Below are 19174 nucleotides of genomic sequence, written 5' to 3'. Positions count from 1 at the left end.
ACTTTTCCACTAGTATTCAACTCTCTTCTGTACTGCTATTACTACTTTTGTGTGGTGCTTGGGACACGTTTTATCCTCTCGCACGTACGCCCTCCGTTTGTCGTGCCTCCGGTTCCACCAATTTGTCTGAATACAAGTGATACGCGGTGTACCTCGGCGATATTTCCGCCTCACGTGCTTCCATTTTTTTCCCGCGTTTTTTAAAATCATTGTTTACTTTAGGAAGACACGTGATACTCTATTTATGTATACAATACAAAAGAATTTATTTCACACTAGAATATAATGACATTTCATTATCCATTCAAAGGTAAGTATTTTCATTAGAGAATCGATAGTAATTAAGTATTGATTCTGTAATTGTAATTATTTGAACCATAAATGCTCTTTTTCAGAAATGCAAATTAAACACGACATGATTAGTGGCAAATTGGTTATATATCATTATATGATCAACCTAATTTATTATTAGATACTAAAAAGTTTAATTATTTGAATAATTCAGAATGAACAATTTTTAAAATAGGATTTACTGAAGGTTCTAGGTGTTATAATTAATCAACGGTATTCAGAAAAAATATATTTAAATATAAAAAAAAATTGTAACAACAATTGAATTTAATCAGTTGGTTGATTGAAAAGGGCATAAAAATGTTTGAACTTAGAAATCATCTTCCTGAGTATGTTGATCGAAGCGTGACGAGCGGTAATTGAATGTAGGTACGGCATTTGCATTGACAAGCTGCAACAGAGATAATTCGAATCTCGTCGAATACGAGAACGTCCACACGAACGCGCGCGCTAGGTCGTTTGTCAATACGACGATAGTCCTGGCAACATTCGCAGTGTTTGTCACGCCGGATTTCCTCTCTCGTTTCATCCCTATCTAAAACACTCATTTTTTATTGTTTACACTCAATAATTTCCTCACTGCTATTTTTTTTCATCAACAAACTATCAGCAAACGGTGGTAAAATAACGGCAGAAAATCATGATACCAATCTTTTGTTCTACACGTATTATTTATAAGATAAAATTGGATTTATTTCTACTGAAAAAAAACCAGCAATAGTAGTAAAAAGAAAAAATAAAATACAAAGAATGAAAAATAATTCTTTCCTTTTTTTTTTGATTGTAAGAAAGAGAATGAAATCAGACTAATTTTTATGAGAAAACAAAATGGTAAATAAATAAAAGTAGTTTTTGTAAGAATTTTCTTTTGTTGCGAATAAAAGAGGCAAAAGGGTAAAAGGGTTGCTTTACAAGACAGAAAGTCGAATGGACAAAGAAAAGAGAAAATAACTGACCAACAGAGAAGCTAAAGCTGTTTTGCATGAGATAAAGTGTCTTTACGATACATGAGAAAGGAAGACGGACTGATGATGAAACAAGAAGAACGTCTGTGAGATAGAAAATGATGCTGTGATGCTGGAATCGAGTGAGAGGGTTAGAGAAGTGGAGAGAGAATCAAATGAAAGGGTGGTGGGAGCATGCGGTTCCATGGAGGGGTGTGAGGAGGATCAGTCGAGAAGGGGATGCTGCGTGTGTAGGCATGGACCAGTGCGTCAACGGCTGTTGCCTCATACGTACCGCCCCAAATTATAGTTAGTGGTCCACCGGGCATTTCGAGATCAACATCCTTCTATTCTAAATACTATTATTATTAAATCTTAGTCATCACCCATTGAGCTTTTGGTATTTTTATCTTCTTCAACGTGGTGTGCAATTTCAAATCATTTCGACAATTTAATCATTTTTTATCCAAGTTTTTCTGTGATTGTGACTGTGATTAGTGAATTAGTCTAGTGTTTCTTTCGGAGTTTATATTGTTTTATTCATCATTTGGTCTGGTTTTTGAAATATCTGTTCAAGTTTATTCACAATCAATTTGGTGATCAAGTACGGTGATAAAAATTATTTCAACATTTTTTCAAGTAAGATTTTCGGTTGTTCTGTGGATTACATGTTTTTTAATCTATCATAGATCAATAATTAGGTTAAATCACGGAAATATAACCGAACAAATTCTATCTAAACTCGATGACAATCTTGTAAAAATACCAATTGAGAAAACGCTGATAAATTTAATAAACTTCTTGGTGATAAACTGGATAACAATATTTTTTGAATAATCATTTATTATTTAAAATGATATAAAACCTTCATTGTCTTGAATAAAATATATTCGAAATTATTTATTGCATTTTAAATGCAAAGTTTAGAAAAGAAATATTCTGCAGTTTAATACTTTTTAAAATTAATTAACACAAAACACAATATGAAACTGACTGAAAACGATCATATTTACATTACAAATTGTATAAAAAAATTGAAATAACTAATTATGTTGCCAACTTTTCTTAAACTTTTCTTTAAGAAATAGATTTTCTTGAAGAGACTTGAATGCGAAGCAAGGCGATAATCAAAGAGCCGTCGCGTCAAGACAATTTTTTCAATAGTGTAATAATTACAATGATTAAAAAAAAATTATGATCATATAATAATTAGGTTATATGAATCCGCGAATTACATGATAAACGATGCGTTATGATTTTTCAAAAATAATGTTTATTTTGATCTGATCACTCAAGACAGTCGTGCCATAAAAGTGTCGAAAAAAGTTGCAGTTAAAGATGACACAACGTGGACAGATTGGAGCACGTGCAAGTTTGACACGCGGCATTCGTGCGTAGCATTCATGTGGGGGTTGAATGGTGCCACTCCACTGCGTTCTTTTCCCCTATTTTTTTCTCCCCCACCCTTGAATCTCGTCGATTCGTTCTCCCCTCTATATTCCATTCTGCACCCACTCTCTTTTGCACTCTTTTACTCCCCTTGAATGCAGCAGCCGCGTGTCACTGAAAGTGACGTACGCAAAAATTACTGAATGAACGTCGACGTCACGCGAGCGCGATTAAAAGTTTTTAAAGTCCCACTCACAATCCCCTCTTATAGCTCTTACAAATAATAAAGGTAATTTTAACTATAGAATTTTAAATAACATCCTTCAATAACGTACTTTCCGAACTATCAAATTATAATCAAACATTAAGCAGTACTATGATCACAGTTTCATCTCGGATATTCGTTTGTTTAATTAGAAAAATGAACGATCGTTTCAATAACAAATTTTGCCATTATAACATTTAATACATTTGGTATCAAGTTACAAGTAGTGCAACTCAAAATTGCAAATTGTGTGCACAAAGTTTTTCACATAATATTTATTTAATATTAAAACCATAAACTGAATAGAACAAACATTTTTCAATTTATATTTTTAATTATTTCCAAATTATTTATGCAAAAATTACTCATATAGTTGAACTGTTTCTTTTTCAGTATCAAAACGATGTCTTTTCTGATGAAAATCAAAATCCTAGACGTCCGTGAGAAAATAAAAAACAAGCTTCTATGATAGAAGTCAAGAGTATCATTTAGCTCGTTGAAGATTAAAATCTACGCCATCTCGAGAGCCGTCGGGAAGATAAGTTATCAATAAACATGCCATACTCACGTTTAACTCGAGAAACTGAGCGTCGCTCATACCCGATGTCCTGATTGCCTATGGATATTTTCGGTCGGTGTAACGGCCCTGGAGCTGGTAGTACCACAGTGACTGGAACAGGAGGATCAGTAAGAACCGCATCTTCTACTGATTCAGCGGGGACCGCAAGTTCAAGTGAAACTACTGAAACAACTGGAAGCAGAATGCAGTTGACTGGAGCATCAGCACCTGGGACTGCTGCCTCACCAGAGTCTGGAGTCTCTCCTCTGACGGATGCTTACACAAAGATGACTACGGATATCCTGACAGAAAGAACACTTGGTGATTTCGTCAGTGAACATCCTGGAGAACTTGTGAAGACAGGTATTCTAAAACAATCAATTATTACATCATTGACGCTGTAAATCCAAGTGCATTTTTGTTACACATTTAAACATGTTAAATATGACGTTACCCATTTGATTAACATTGTAGTCAATTAACGTCATATTTAATATGTTTAGATGTGTAACAAGGATGCACTTGGATTTACAGTGCACATGTAATCAATAAGGGTAGTTGATTCATTGATGGAGAATATTAATCGTTAATCGTTTAAGTATGAAGATAGTGCACCGTAGTTGAAGAGTTTTTTAATTTAATCCTATAAAACAATAGATTATTATGTTACGTTGCTCAAAAAAATTTGAATACATGAAAACAATTATTTTCAACTTATGAAATTTACAGGATCTCCACATCTCGTATGCACAGTTCTGCCAGCTCATTGGAGGTCTAATAAGACTCTGCCTGTGGCTTTTAAAGTAGTAGCCCTAGGGGAAGTTGGTGATGGAACTTTAGTTACTGTCAGAGCAGGAAATGACGAAAATTGTTGTGCTGAGCTGAGAAATTCCACAGCTCTGATGAAGAATCAAGTAGCTAAATTTAACGACTTAAGGTTCGTCGGAAGAAGTGGTAGAGGTGAGTTAGATATTTACTTACACCTTTAAATTATCATCATAAGACATGATTTTGTGAAATGTTAGTAATTGTGAATGAAATTCAGTGAATATTATTTCATTGAAGTTAGCAAAAGTAACTTATCTTGTTTCATTCACAAAACTTGAAAGTTTCTTACAACCCTCTACGTTGACATTATAAACCTCAAGAAAGAGGGAAGAAAGTGAACAGGAAGTAGAAATAGGGAATAAGAGAGTGTGAAGGAAGAATTTCCACCATAGTAAGGGTAGGTCATGGATGTCTCAACCACCCTCATTTTTCCTGGCTCCCTTCTTTAAGAAAGCTGTGGGAAACATTTCAAAGGGAGCTTTTGGATTCTTCAAGCCTTGTATTTATATTGCGCGGGGATGGGTAATGGCTTTTATTTGTCCACCAACTTTGTACAGTATTCCTTCCTATTTCAGTAATTGCCTTGAAATGAAACTTTAGCCTTTTCTTAGCTAATGCTTAATCTATCATTCTTTACTATCATTGATATATTTTTAAATTAAAAATCCTACAATTCTGAAGAGCTTCAAAAAAATTAGCATCTTGATTATCTAAGGCATATCAGACAATTTTTTTTCTATTTCCTGTAATGTTAAAATTTCCGAGAGCCTAAAACAGATATTTATCCCTATTTCCCTTAAATCCCTTTCACTGCTCTCTCATCTACTCAAGAAGAAGGGTTATCTTGAGAAACAGAAGGGTATATTAATTGAGGTTTTACTGAAGTTTCAATTAAGGTTATTAGTTCAAGTATGCTTTTTAGCTTTATAGCTTCTCTTCATCTTTTTTATAACCACAAATATTTCTAATATTTCTCAAAATATTTAATAATAATAGCAAATAATAAATAGTTTGGATGAAATATTCTAGATTAATATTATAAACTTAAAAAATTTTGCTAGTAAATTATTTTCTAATAAATCTTTCTAAACTCACGACATCAGAAAAGATGATCATCATCGATTATTGCTAAGTTAAATGGATCATGATAGAATGTTAAGAACAGAAGAATCTATGTAGAAGAGCCAAGGATTTCAAAAGGACTTTGAGAATAATCAAGGCTTTCAAAGTCTAGAGAAACGTCTTCTCGAACATCCTTCATTCAAGCTTATGTTAATGCTACGCTTGCCAAAAACAATTGAGAGTTAATCCCAGACAAATGACTGACGCGTTAAATCCATCTCATCTCTTCTCTATTCTCAAGGAATCCTCTTGAAAATCCTTTATTTTACCTTAGATTAAAAATGCCGATATTTAACCACTTGATAATCTTGAAAAATATTATCGATATTCTACAATTGATGAAGAGAGAAGTGAGTTGAGTATATCGGCGAGTGTCGAGCGTGGCCACAGGGTGGTTGGCCACGCGAGTTTCTCTTGCCATGATAACCTCCCTCACGTCGCGAGACAGTCACGCTATCGTTCGAGTCTCTCGCTCTGACGTTCCCACCAATTTACCACTGTCTTTTCACTTTCACCCTATAGAAACACTCAATGTGTTAGAGCGTAGCATACAACAAGAAACAAGGTATCATACTACCATCCTATATACGCACAAGAGAACTCGGGTATCACCCTCGGTGCCAGTCGCCAAAACCATTAAAAGTCTAGTCTTTCTCTTACTATTTCTCTCTATACAGGTTTTTAAACGTTTCCCGTGTACGATCAGCCCTTTCTCTTACACCCTCGCTCATTTACCACCCTTCTATGTTCTTTACCTTCTATTCCAACGGACTATTTCTGCTGTCGAAACTTACTTGATAAATTTTTTTTCAAGATTTAATAAGTACCTTTTTACATTAAAAAGCCTTTTACACTTTTTAACAATATCTTAATGATTTTTTGGAACCTTGATAGAAATGTTTTTATACATTCGAAAATCTCTTAAACAAGGTCTAATTTTTTTAAGTATTTATTGAAAATAAGAATTATCTTAAAGCTTTGCTGATATAAATCAGTCTTGATGGTTTATAAATGGATTAAAAAAAATATAATCTTTATCTCAAGTAAGCTAGTAAGTAGTTTTTCTATCATTTTTTCCTTTAGTACAATTATCGTAGCAGCTTTTTACATTCTATATATTGTCCTTTCGATACATTACTGTGGCTTAATTCGATTAGCCCGAGTTCCAGTAGATAACCGGGTTTGCAAACTTTCGGTGACAATGCCTGCGATGCATATTTACCAGAAAAGCTTAATGGAAAAGCACATAGAGGTCCTGATGGTTACCAAACTCAGAGAACACACTTTCAATATTTTATATACAAGCTTTCACATACTCGTCCTTTTCCATCCAACCATTTCGGCCAAATTTAATGTTATGATGATTTATGCATAGGCAAAAGCTTCACCCTTACGATAACTGTATCAACGACACCGCCCCAAGTGGCTACCTACACCAAAGCCATCAAAGTCACGGTCGATGGTCCAAGAGAGCCTCGTTCCAAGACCAGTGAGTATCACTGTAAGCATTATTATTTCATTATCAATACTATTAGTTGATTATTATTATTTAATTATTTTCAATAAAATATCTTATTAAAACAGTCAAAAAAAGTTATTTTAAGCCTAGACGTTTGCTTTAATAAAAGTGTAAAATAATGAAAGTTATGTGAATTAGTTCAAAGATGAATACTGTTGCCTTTTGTGTGGTTAATTTACTGTCTAAACGGTGCTAAGTCTCGATGAAATTGCCGTTTATTTATAACTTGTGCACACGAAGCAATAAGACTACGAGAAAGGAGACCAAGGCATAACGCTGATGAAGGACTGCGGGTTTAGCTACCAAGATATTGTACATTGTTAGCTACCGCCTACAAACTTGCTAAAGTTCACGCCCATTTCTTGGTCCTGTGTCGCGACCCTTTTGGGACATACAATTACCTAGAGTTAGTTATTCACGTTGTCTAGTTTGTCTCCAACTTAGCTCTCGAGCATTAGCAAAACTACTTAGAGATCTAGCTAAAGTAATCCTAATAAGATTTTATTTGAGTCTTCAATTAACATTGTTTCGTTAACTTCATACATTATTGTTAATAATTATCATTTACACCTTTGGAGTTTTAATTTTATTACTTGAATAATATTCTTCATGCTTCGTTGATAAAATATCACATGTCGATCTCTATTCCAGTAATGATATTAATGTTCATAAGCATATTAAAGACTTCAATAGCTGGAGATCTAAAAATAGGAGTAGATTGGGAGTAAACTTACATATTTGAGACCACGACCGCCGCCGTGGCTACATCTGCGGACCACCCGCGGTTTGAAGTTCATGATTCAGAAGCTCCACGATTTAGGGTTCAGGTGGTTCTAGACAAATTTCATCACAAACAAATCCTTTGGCGGTATCTTTCATGAAAATAAACATCTAAAATTACTATCATGATATACTAAGGTATCGTCTTGGGTGGCTTCTTCTTTTTTAGAGTGATATAATATCAGAATTCTATTCTGAACACAATAAGAAACATGAGAACTTAGAGTAAGATGAGACAATATCTCATTAAGACGTGAATGAGCAATACATTGTCAACCTACTCTAAATAGTTTAGAGAAAATGGCAACTGAAATTTATATATTATATTCAGTGGTTTTGTTTAAAATATTTTTATAAGAAAAATATTTGTGATTAAAAACTGTTAGCTGATATTTATATTTTGGAGATAACGAGAACTAGAATAAAAAACTTACTTTTGAAGTCATTTTTTTACGTCTTTGGTGTAAATTTAGCACTCAAGTAAAAATTGCTCTGTATGTGGAGTAACATTTATTGCTCAGCTTTTTGTGTTCCAAGGTTCACCATTGTGGAAAATATTTTTCTTTGTTCTTCAAGATAATTTTATGCTTCTCCACAGAAATTTAAATTCTAAATAACAAAATAAATAAAAATAACACTGATTACATTTTTTTCAAGAAAAATCTTCCATTAAGAAAGCATCACTTTATTAATTATTTTTCATGCAGTGTTATTAATTTATTTTATCAAAAATTTTGTTACTCGTCAATTATTGAGTTATAAATATCAAGATAATATTTGCATTAAACACTTACTATTAAATAGTTAATTATGCATATTTTCTAATAAAACTTTTTTAATATTATAAGTTTGAAGGTTTCTTCAGTGGTGGTCAAAGCTCGCTGAGCTTTCGAAGACGTGGGTGGTGCTTACGTGGACGCGGTTTGACATGAGGATAAATGAGTCTTGGCCCGAACTGGTGTTGGTCCCGGGTGAGAGGGTTGTAATTAATTAAACAAGCAATTCATTACACATTCAACCCTCGGTCCTCATGACTCTCCCTCTTCTCTCTTATTCGTCTCCTTTTACCTCTCTGGAAGTAACCACCCAAGGAAATTGATTGAGAAGGGTTTCCTTCTTGCTTACATATAGGTTTAGTCGATATGTGTGTGGAAGCTTCTGGATCAGATGACGTGTTTTCTATTCGGGCTGCCTCTATAGTAGTCCAAGAGATATACAATTGACGACAACGAAATTTAGGGACAAGAAGTTTCGCGGGGGTGTCGTTTCAGTGTAAGGCTTTGGCACAAAATGAGAAGCTGTCGTTGACAGCTGGCAGATTCCCTTGGCAGCTCACACCTCGATAACTGAATCCAATGAAATCAATAATAAACTACAATCAGTTAAAAACTCCTTTTAATTAATAATGACATTTTTCTTGATTAAAAACATTCTTATTTTTTCTTTCGTTCTGTTATAATTATTTACAAAATAAAAGTAAAGTTATTTTTTATTTCTTATAAAACATATAAATAAAACTACCATGAACATCATAAAGTAATTATGAAGAAAATGGAACTGTTAAATTTCCATCATGCTTTCTTCTAATTAAATGTATTGATGCATTTGATTTGTTAGTTAATTATAATTAAATCGTAATAACCACAAAACGAAAAATAAAATCTATCCTAACCAAGACTAATTTAATGAATTAAACTCTAAGGAGCTACGAAAAAAGAACCAAGTAAGCTCATGAACTGTCAAGAAAAAGGGAAGCTTTAGTCGCTGATGTTTTAACCGGATCTCGTTAGTCGTCAGCCGTCGGTATTCCGTCGTTGTGCCATTGTGTCTCGATCGAGCATACCTATTCAGCAAACTAGCGGGAATTTCGGGTTGCCGGGTTAGAATTAGGGTTTCGATTGGATTATCGGGGACGACGGGGATCTGTAGGACTCTCTTCTCTCTTCAATGCTTAGTCTCTCTCTATTTAGTTGGTTTCAAACGGTCTCTAGTGCCTTCAACATTCGCATTAGTTGATCGTATGGGGGTCTCCTCTCTGTCTCTTTACACAGGAGAAGAGAAAGGATGAGCCACAGAGATGTGCTCTTCTCTCCTCTTTCCCTTGCATCCTGTAGCCGCTGAACGCCTGCTGGGACGTCTTTAATTGGGTTGCCGACACCGAGAACCGAAGCACGGAAATAAAATATATCAGCGCCTCTCGTGTCCTCTCGGGGATTTTCAGTGTCAACTTCAATTGACCTGTCCGAAGATTCCCTGAAATATATCTCAGAAAATTAAAATCGAAAATAAACTTTTTTTTAAATATAATTTATTTTAAATATTCATCTATATGATGATGATGATTATTATTATTAATGAATAACTAATATAATTTAAAGATGGATAATTAAAAAAATTGACTAAAGTAGTTGGAACAGGCGCACGATTGATGGTAGTGCTGTCATTTCTAGGGCATCAGCAACAATTTCATGCATTTGCATTTGCTTCACAAAGAGGAACACCGTTTTTTGCATCACCTCTTGTTGATTCACTTCAACCTCTACCGAATCCACTTCAGCCACTGCCGAATCCTCTGCAGCCACGTGATCCGCTTTCTTCATTTCGCCATGCAATGCCTGGAAATTGTCAAAGTAAGTGAATGCATTTTTTATTGTTTTATTCATGAGAAAGTTAATAAGATCTAAGAGTTCTACCAGATTGCAATAAGCCAATGTCTCTCTTCCTCTAATCTCTTTTCAACTCCTTCTAAATTTATATACACTACTCCCTGCTTCGTTTCTCTTTCTCCTTCTCTCAGGCTTTTTGCCCAGACAGTAACCGCAAGCCTGTTCAAAGCTAGATTAAATATTATATTAAAGGGCTTGCCAGAGAAGGCTCGAGGTCGAATATACATATACGTGTATATACTGCTATACTACTACTGCTACACTTTCGTCGACCCTACGAGCTACCAAATTCGCACACGAGTTCCTGTGGGTTCGACTTTCTACTACAGATATATTTTTTATAAAAAAAAGTCAAGATAAAATATTTAAAAGTAACGATTAAAAAAAAATGAAAAATAAATAAACATCGAAATAAAAAAAAAACGTAAACACGCAAACTACCCTCCGTTTAATGAATTCCCTGAGATGACCTCTCCAATATATGTAGAAAAAATTCCCCAATAAGTGTACATACATACGCTCGCGAATATTTCCTTTATTAATTTTTTTACACTTAAGCTTCATTCGTGTGGTTTTAGTATAACTAAACCATCAACTTTTAGCTATTGAAACCTTTCGTTTGTATTGATTTATGTGAGTAAATTATTTAAAAAATTAGTCCTCAATTATCTAATTTAAAATGAAAATAACTTTTCTTTGTTCAATGTTATTTTACGTTTTTTGGCTGTTAGAATAAAATCTGAAAAATTCAATTCAATTATTCTAAAACTTTTAGTAAATAAATAATACATAAAAATAATGTATTTATGTATTGAGTTTCCTGTAATTACATTATGAGTCGTCAGCTATTAGCGTTAACTTACCTATTAAGCTTTTTATTTGGCTCCCTTTTTATCATCTCACCATGCGAATTATCCACAGCCACATCGACGAACGGTCCATTCAAATTTATTTCGATCCCACAAGTTGCGAGCACCTAAAAAAGTCAAAAATAAAATGAGGCTCCTCGGGGATTGCGAGGAATTCGTTAGTCTCGAAACTACCTATATATTTCATGGCTACGATATGCCGAAGAGAACAGAAGCAAGAGTGAGATAAAAGCTACGTTCCAGTATTTAGGGTTAGTCCAGCCGCGACGGGCCAAGCGAACTCGGTTATTTGAGTTGGCCGTTGCGCAGGGACGACCAACCCTTTGATCTCTCATCCCCTTCATATGAGCACTATCCCACGTTTTCTCATTCTCCCTCTTCACATCTCCACCATCTCCTCATCCACTGCTTTCTCTTTCTCATCAGTAAATCCATCCCAGGACGTCCGCAAAAATATAGTTGTCGATACAGCAACTCAAAGGAAATAGATTGATTTGTCTGGGATATGTGACAAAGCGTCATCTCCATTGCTATCTACATATGACAATATGTCTCTGTGATGTAGACATGTCTCAGTTTGGATTGACGCCGGGCAACTCTTGGGGATACGGTAGTACTGCTGGGTATGCCGGATATTTACCAGGACCACTGTCATCCTGTGCAGCTCAAGCTCCATTCCCTCCACCACCACCACCACCATCCGCACCAGCTTCTTCGTTAACTACTTTCTCAGGAGCTGCTGCTATGAGCACACCAACTGCTCCTGATTCTACTGCTGGCTCCCCTAACGTCACCTCCGGCAATAGCTCGAGGACTCCTCAGCAAGATGCTTTCTCCTCAGTATCGTCATGTAAGAATTCCTCAATTATTATTCTCCAAACTACTTAATACTCTGAAAAGAAATTATCATCAGAATTATTTGAAAAGTTTATTTCAAAAATAAATCAGTGTTTGAAATACCTCCTTTTAATTAATTTTGTAATTAAGATTATTCAATCATTTTCAATAAGTAAGATAACAAAATTAAATAATATTTGAGATTAAATATGATACATCTTTGCTTAAAGTTGTAAAAGCTTTTCAAAGTTAAACTTGGAGATATTTTTTTCTTCTTATTGTATAGTCCTGATAAATGATTACAAATGATTGTATAATCTCATGTAATAATTAGATGTAAATGTTCATTATAACTATGTAAAATCAATGAATTACCTGAAGAATGTGATAATTTATTTCTAGTGGTCCCAGATACCACAACACCTGGTCAAGCTGATCCTCTAGACCCCTTGAGCACTTTGATGTCGGGAACAACCCAAAGATACCAAGATTATGTGTCTCCTCGTTCACTTTCAACTGATTCCAACACCACTGACAGTCCAGTTCATGAAGAAGGCTTTGGACAAAATTATGGAAACTACTTTCCAACGCCTGGTGTGTTACCTAGCATCCTTTATTCTCAGATCTACGGCAATCAATTTCAGAACTCGGAAAGTTCAGAACAAACAGCCGTCGCAGAAAGCTGTAGTGTCAGACAAGAAGAAGTCAGGCCAGACAATAATGTCTGGAGACCTTATTGAGTGATTGGTGCTTTGGTGAACTATAAAATTTAATTTAACAAATTCGAGAGTTGTGACTCTATATCATTTTTTGTTTCTCGACTTTTATGTAAAAAATTTTTTAAAAGTCGTGCAATCTTGGGCATTACCTTGTAATCGACTTGTAGGAAAAGTGACGCACCCGACGCTTTATCTAAAACCGCTCTTAGTGGTATTGGTTTCATTGGTTGTGTCCTGCATCAACGAATTTTAGCAAAAGTGTAAGAATGTGAATATAATGATGGGGAATGAAATGATGAGAATTTATGAGAGTGAGACTGAAATATGTAAATAAAATGTACATATAGATTATTATTATTGAAGCAACCTAAGAATAATTTCTTTACGTTTTAAAGTATATAAATATCTATTTATGTTAAACAAACTTTTTGGGTCTGTGCAATTTTCAATAAATTACTTTTCCCCCCACAAAAAAATAAAATATCTGCAATTCAAGATTTATACTCTCATATACAATGTAATTTTGGTGATACATTAGCTAGAAAATAAAACAAAAAAAAAACAATAGCCTATCATTAAATATGCAATTAAAAAATATAAATAAATTATTTTTTTCGTGGGGGTTTCAAATGAATAAAATTAGAATAAATTTTTTGGCGACTCTGAATCTCTCACTCTCTAAAAGAAAAAAACTATAAAGTGTAAGAATGATAACCAGCTTCTGATTCAACCGAAGTGGGATATCATCAAAAATAAATGAAGCAAAAGTATGAAATATTTCCAAGAAAATTAATTAACTTCAATAATTATTTCCCATATACATATCCGACTGTTGTTGTCGTAGTTTTTGACCGAGTCGAAATAAAAAATGTATTTAAAGCAAACAAAATTTAATGTTTTTATTTAACATAAATTCTCCAACCTTTATTCCTCTTTTGATTATCTAAACTATTCTAATTGCCTTTCTACTTCTGGCTTTGCTTTTCTTCTCTCACCCAGCTTCTGGATGTTTTACCATCCTTTCTACTCTTGAGGAACACAAAATAACGGCGTGAATCTCGACAAAGGGCTTTACTCTTGTACTCGAGGGATCTCGAAAGGGTTCTGAAATGATTCAGACAGAGGTATATGCAAATTTTCGAAGATTTAATTAAGCCTGTACTGGATTCTACATTTACTGCTTTCTATTCTGATTTTTTTTTTCAAGAATTTGTGTTTGGAATTCTACGAATAAATCATTTCGAGAATATTTCATTTAATTAATTAATTCACGATTTGATTCTACTGTGTATTTTATTTACAACATTCTAATCAAGTCTAAAATCAATTTAGAATAAAATTTCACTTAAAATCTATCATTACTAAAGCTTATTCAAATTGGATATCAATTTCGAAGAGAAAAAAAAATGACAGTTGAAGTTTGAATCCCAAGTGTTGAATGTTCTAGGTAGTTGTAAATGATGTTCATAAGCATTTGAGGATAATTTATAATGTATTCGATATAAATTATCATCAAGATTGATCAAGAGAACACTTGGATAGACAAGTCTACTCACTGTCAAACCACACGAATGTTAAGGGTAGGTTAGTACTGTCGTTGATACGCGGTACACCGGCATAATGGGGTAAAGTGGAGAGGGTAGAGAACGAAGTAGAATACGGATAATGGAGTATGGAGAATAGCATGTAGTGAATGTCAAATGGTATGAGCTCGAGCAAACTGGACATGGTTCGTTGCTTCGACCAGTTGGCCGTGCCGATTTATCGTCTGCAAGTCTCTTGTTAGCATTTTAAAATCATTTCCTCTTCGTTTATTATTATTCGACATCAATAATATAAAATACATTTTCACCCTAAACCAAAAAAAAAATTAATCTCAATTAAAAAAACAATGAACCTCGTAATTAAATTGATTGAGGTTGACCTACATGAGGTAGAACAAGAGGCAATCCATAAAAGAGTTGAAAAATAAAGGAAAAAATGTCCCAGAGCCCTACATACCAGGAGAGCAAGTGGATAGAGTAGCTACGCATACTGAACACGTGGCAGTTTCATCACTCGCGTACAAGAGACAACAGAGAAAGAGGCTGGATGATGTAACAAAGGTAAAAGAGCTTGGATAGTTGGTCGTTACATGCACCGGTCACTGTTAAACCCCATCGACGATCAGTCCCCAGTAACTCCCATGCAAAATCACCCTTTGTCCTGCTCGGGAAATTACTTTTTGCCCTCACGATTATGGCCAAGAGAATTTTGCCAACCCGATCATTTTGCCTGATAAAGAGAAAGGGAGAAAGTACAGAAACGAAAGAGAGAGAGAGAGATGTTGTCTAGAAGTCATTGCGTGAACGCCAATGAATTATTTCCACAGATTAAATATGTTTTTTAATTAAGCCTTGAATAATTTATGCGTGCAATCGTGTGCGGAATAGAGTGCGAGGAAATAAGTGAGACTTGACGAAGTGGGTCCCTGGGGTAGTTTGAGCGAAAGCAACCCTTGATTACCAAGATCTTCATCTACATGCTAAACATTGCTTCTCTACTCTCTACTCCATGTCTTATCTTGAATACTCTTGTACTTATGTATGTATCTAGATCTACTATACCTCCTCTTCCCTTATACACATTCAACTCTTTAAGTTGTCCATAGTTTCACAACTCCAAGTACCTTTCCCTAAACTACATTACCCTTTACTTAACTCGCATGTGAATCATCTCCATTAGAATGTTTGTTTTGATTAAATTTTGCACTTTTCTATTTTTGTTTCATCTCCTCATGAATCCTTATTACTCTCTTCAACTTAAGCATCCGTTTTATTTCAGAATAGCAGCGCCATCCTCTTAAAAGTGAATATTTTTTGAACTTAAAAATTTCTTATTTCACCCTCTTAAGATTGCGAAGGTAGCGCCACTTCTTTAAGATGCTTTCCTTATTTCTTTCCCTCTTTTACCGGCTGTCCTTGATGCTTACTCGCAAGCTACATTACCACGGGGGTGGTTTCTTAGGGTTAAAAGAGAGCCAAGAAGTTGGAGCTTTTTCTTAAAACATTCTTATCTACCACCCAATAGAGGTCGACACTGGTACTGAATAAAAAAAATTTTTTTTTTCAAACTCTAACTTCTTATCTTCAGCACCTAATGAACGGCTTTTTTTACTTCAGTAAAAAAGATTGAATATTTTTTTCAAACTTCATGCTTACTAATTACCTGAAAGATTAATTTTCCAAGAAAGAAAATTAAACAAGCTGGGAGGAAAATTTTTATCAACATTTCATAGAGCTCGGAAAATTTTTCGAGATAGACACTTGGTTGCTATGCTCTTGAAGGACTCAAACTGACCCTTAGAACATGTTAAACAAGTGAGAAAAAAGACAAGATTCGGTGGACTAGATGAAGCCAAGCTAAAGCATGAGAGCTTTCCAAGTATCTTAGCCGGGTCTCGCCGGTAGCTAGGCAACCCCCACCACATCACTAGATGAGTATAGAACCAAGAGAGGAGCAGAAATAGAAGGTGAGAGCGACTAAGAAGGGTGGACCACCCTTTACTCCTCTTGCTCCGGCTCTCTTCTTCTTCCACACCTACATATTCTCATCCGTATCGTAGCTAGAAAGCAGCCACCTTTTCCTCCGCCACCTCCAACCACCAGTCCTCTTTCAAAAACCCCTTCCAGTCTCATCGCGAGAGCGCGGGATCCCAGCCGCGCCACAACGGCCACGCTGGCCCACCTCAGACTCCAGGTTTCATCTCTCTATCGTTCATCCACTTGTTTTCTCTTTTCTTCACTTCAATCCTTTCTTTCTCTATTTTTTATCTTCTGATTTATTCGTTACACAATTCTTTACCTTCTTACTTACATAAAACTTCAATACCATCACGAATTCTTTTCCAGCTCAACTTTTCAACCCTTGTCTATTTCAATACTTCCAATGCAACCAATAATGCGACTGGAATCTTCACATTTTTTTTTTATTTCAATTTACTTGTTAAGGAAAAAAAAAAAAAAAAATTCTTCAAGAGATTTAAGTCCATCCAGGTGGAATTTCGTCACCATTTTGTTTTGTGGTTGATGTTGCGTAGCTTGTGATGGGCGAGGCATCGTTCTGCGCATCGTCTTGCGGTTGGTTTGTGGTTTAAGGGGGCCAAGCTCGATCATTGGCCACGAAGGGCATCGGAGGAGGGAATGTGGTATCACCTTGCGGTCGATAGGTGCCGATTTAATGTCGGCAGCCAGCAAAATACTTCTTGAAGACAAAATTTTGCTCATCATGGTTCATCAGTGAGCCAACGATTCATTCTTGGATACTGATGACAACTTGGATGATGATCAAAATAATTAAGCTTCATATTAAATCTCTATTCACTGTATTGATGAATCAATACATCTTGTTTGTTCATTTTGAAGATGATTTTTCAAATGTTATATTAGGAGTCCCTTTGAGCAAAGAAGCGCAGGAGTACGAAGGATGACTATCCCCAACGTTTAATTACGCGTTCCTCCCCTCTAGTAACTCGTCGACAGCTCCCTTTCATTAAGGCAATAATTTTAATAATTTTTATCTTTTTGTATAATCTACCTAATTAAAATTACGCTTTGATCGCGGCGCACCTCTCAAGCCGCACCCTTCCTTAATATCTAGCTACTTATTCATGTCTGATCATGATTTCCGTTCCCTACTTTACCCAACACTATATTCTCTATACAAAGATAAAACTGTTTCTCGTTGGAATTTTTTAATTGCCGGTTCATGTATATCTCTTGGATGTATCAAATTAATTTTCTTTGCAATCAATATGAGATAATGTGAAAAGAGTTCAATCTAGATGGTCTTTTGGATAGCAAAGAAGTTGGGTTTCCTTTCGTACAGGAAAGACTTTGAAAAGTTTCCGCTACTTCTCTCGCCATTTCTCTCTTTATCGATTTGTATCTCTTTTATTTTCTTTTTTTCGAGAATAAGCAAAAGAGAGTATGGAACCTCGAGAATCAAGGGGAAAAACTGTAGTACTATTTCGAGTGAGCGAAGAAGAAACGAGAAGAAGTAGGAAGGAAGGGTGAGTTCAAACTCGTATTCAAATGTTGATGAAATTGACCAGACGCGGAACTTTGATCTGGCCTCTTCAAATATTCGCCAAAAGATTGAAGTGAACATCTGAGAACGAGCGTGAATTATCCCTTCTACTTTTAAACTATGAAAAGAAAATACTCATACCTCTAACGTCTACTAAATTTTTTTTTTAAAATTAAACAGTACATTTTGTTTTTCATAATTCTTTTTTTAATTTTATTCATAATAATAACTATTTTTAATTTAATACCTATTCGGTGGAATTAATTTTATACATTAAATTAGAAAAAAAAATAAAATAAAAAAAAAGTTATGTCTATGCTTGCTCATACTTCACTTGGAAATAAATGAAATAAAAAAATTATTGCTGCACTAAGTTTTTTCTAGCACTTTTATTAGGACATTTTATCTACCAAATGGGGGTTGGGGTCCCCAAAAAAGCAAATAAAGAAACAATCCCATCGCGAATACAAGATCGTAAGAGGTGTCTCGTCGAATCCAATTACCCAAAGCAATACTTTTCAAAGTTGTTTTTCGCGTCACCAAGGGATGGGTTTGGGAAAGGTGGTGGTGAAGAGAGGGGAAGAGTAGATGTGGCAGTAGTACCATTGTGCTCATATAAATTCGCGGGAATTAAACGAAAGAATGCGGTTTGCGTCGACGTACGACCGGCTGGCTGCCACCCTTAACTCTGGCCAGCTCGTTCACCCCCATTTTAGCTCGTCGAGTTGCTAGTAGGGGTCTGTTCACGTTTTTCTTTTTCGTTTGCGACTACTGAAAACTCAGGGGGTGGTTGTTGGATTTTTAATTAAGGGCGCAATGACTCCAACCCAAGAATTCCTGGCATATCGTTTTCTGCACGAGCTTGTGGACTATTTCACTCTGTCCTTCATTGCTTTCAAGCTGGAACGTCTTCGGGACGTGGCGAGGGTGAAAAAAGAAAAAAAAATACTTTTCAACCCTTAGCGTCATGTGGTCCGACTTTTTCTCGCACGTCCTGCCTTGGTGGAAGAATCAATTTTTTGAAGAAAGATGTCAGATGTTTTGAGACCCTCATTTCCAAGGGGTTGTTTTGATTTATTATTACTAGCATACAGATTTACGAATATTAACTCAAATTTAAGAAAAATCTCAGCAAACATATGGCAAAAATCACATTATATAAATCATGATAATTATTTTCTATTTTTGTGATTTTTTTTTCGTCTTTTGATAGTTAAATATGCCAAAATTGAAAAATTTTAAACTAAAATGACGTGAAT

General features: G+C 35.0%; 1 protein-coding gene across 1 annotated transcript; it reads left to right on the top strand.

Moving 5' to 3' along the window:
• The first annotated feature begins 3373 nt into the window (after positions 1-3373).
• On the top strand, positions 3374-12984 carry LOC118074455 (runt-related transcription factor 1-like). The gene is made up of 6 exons (XM_035095667.1): positions 3374-3871; positions 4238-4468; positions 6834-6959; positions 10208-10387; positions 11858-12142; positions 12532-12984. The coding sequence occupies exons 1-6, from the start codon at positions 3568-3570 to the stop codon at positions 12867-12869; spliced, it is 1464 nt and encodes a 487-aa protein (XP_034951558.1). The 5' UTR covers positions 3374-3567; the 3' UTR covers positions 12870-12984.
• Positions 12985-19174: the final 6190 nt, after the last annotated feature.

This window comes from Chelonus insularis, unplaced genomic scaffold (assembly GCF_013357705.1).
Source record: "Chelonus insularis isolate UGA/USDA-ARS -01 unplaced genomic scaffold, ASM1335770v1 contig_135_pilon, whole genome shotgun sequence".
Classification (NCBI taxonomy): domain Eukaryota; kingdom Metazoa; phylum Arthropoda; class Insecta; order Hymenoptera; family Braconidae; genus Chelonus; species Chelonus insularis.
This window is presented reverse-complemented; position numbering and strand designations above follow the sequence as displayed.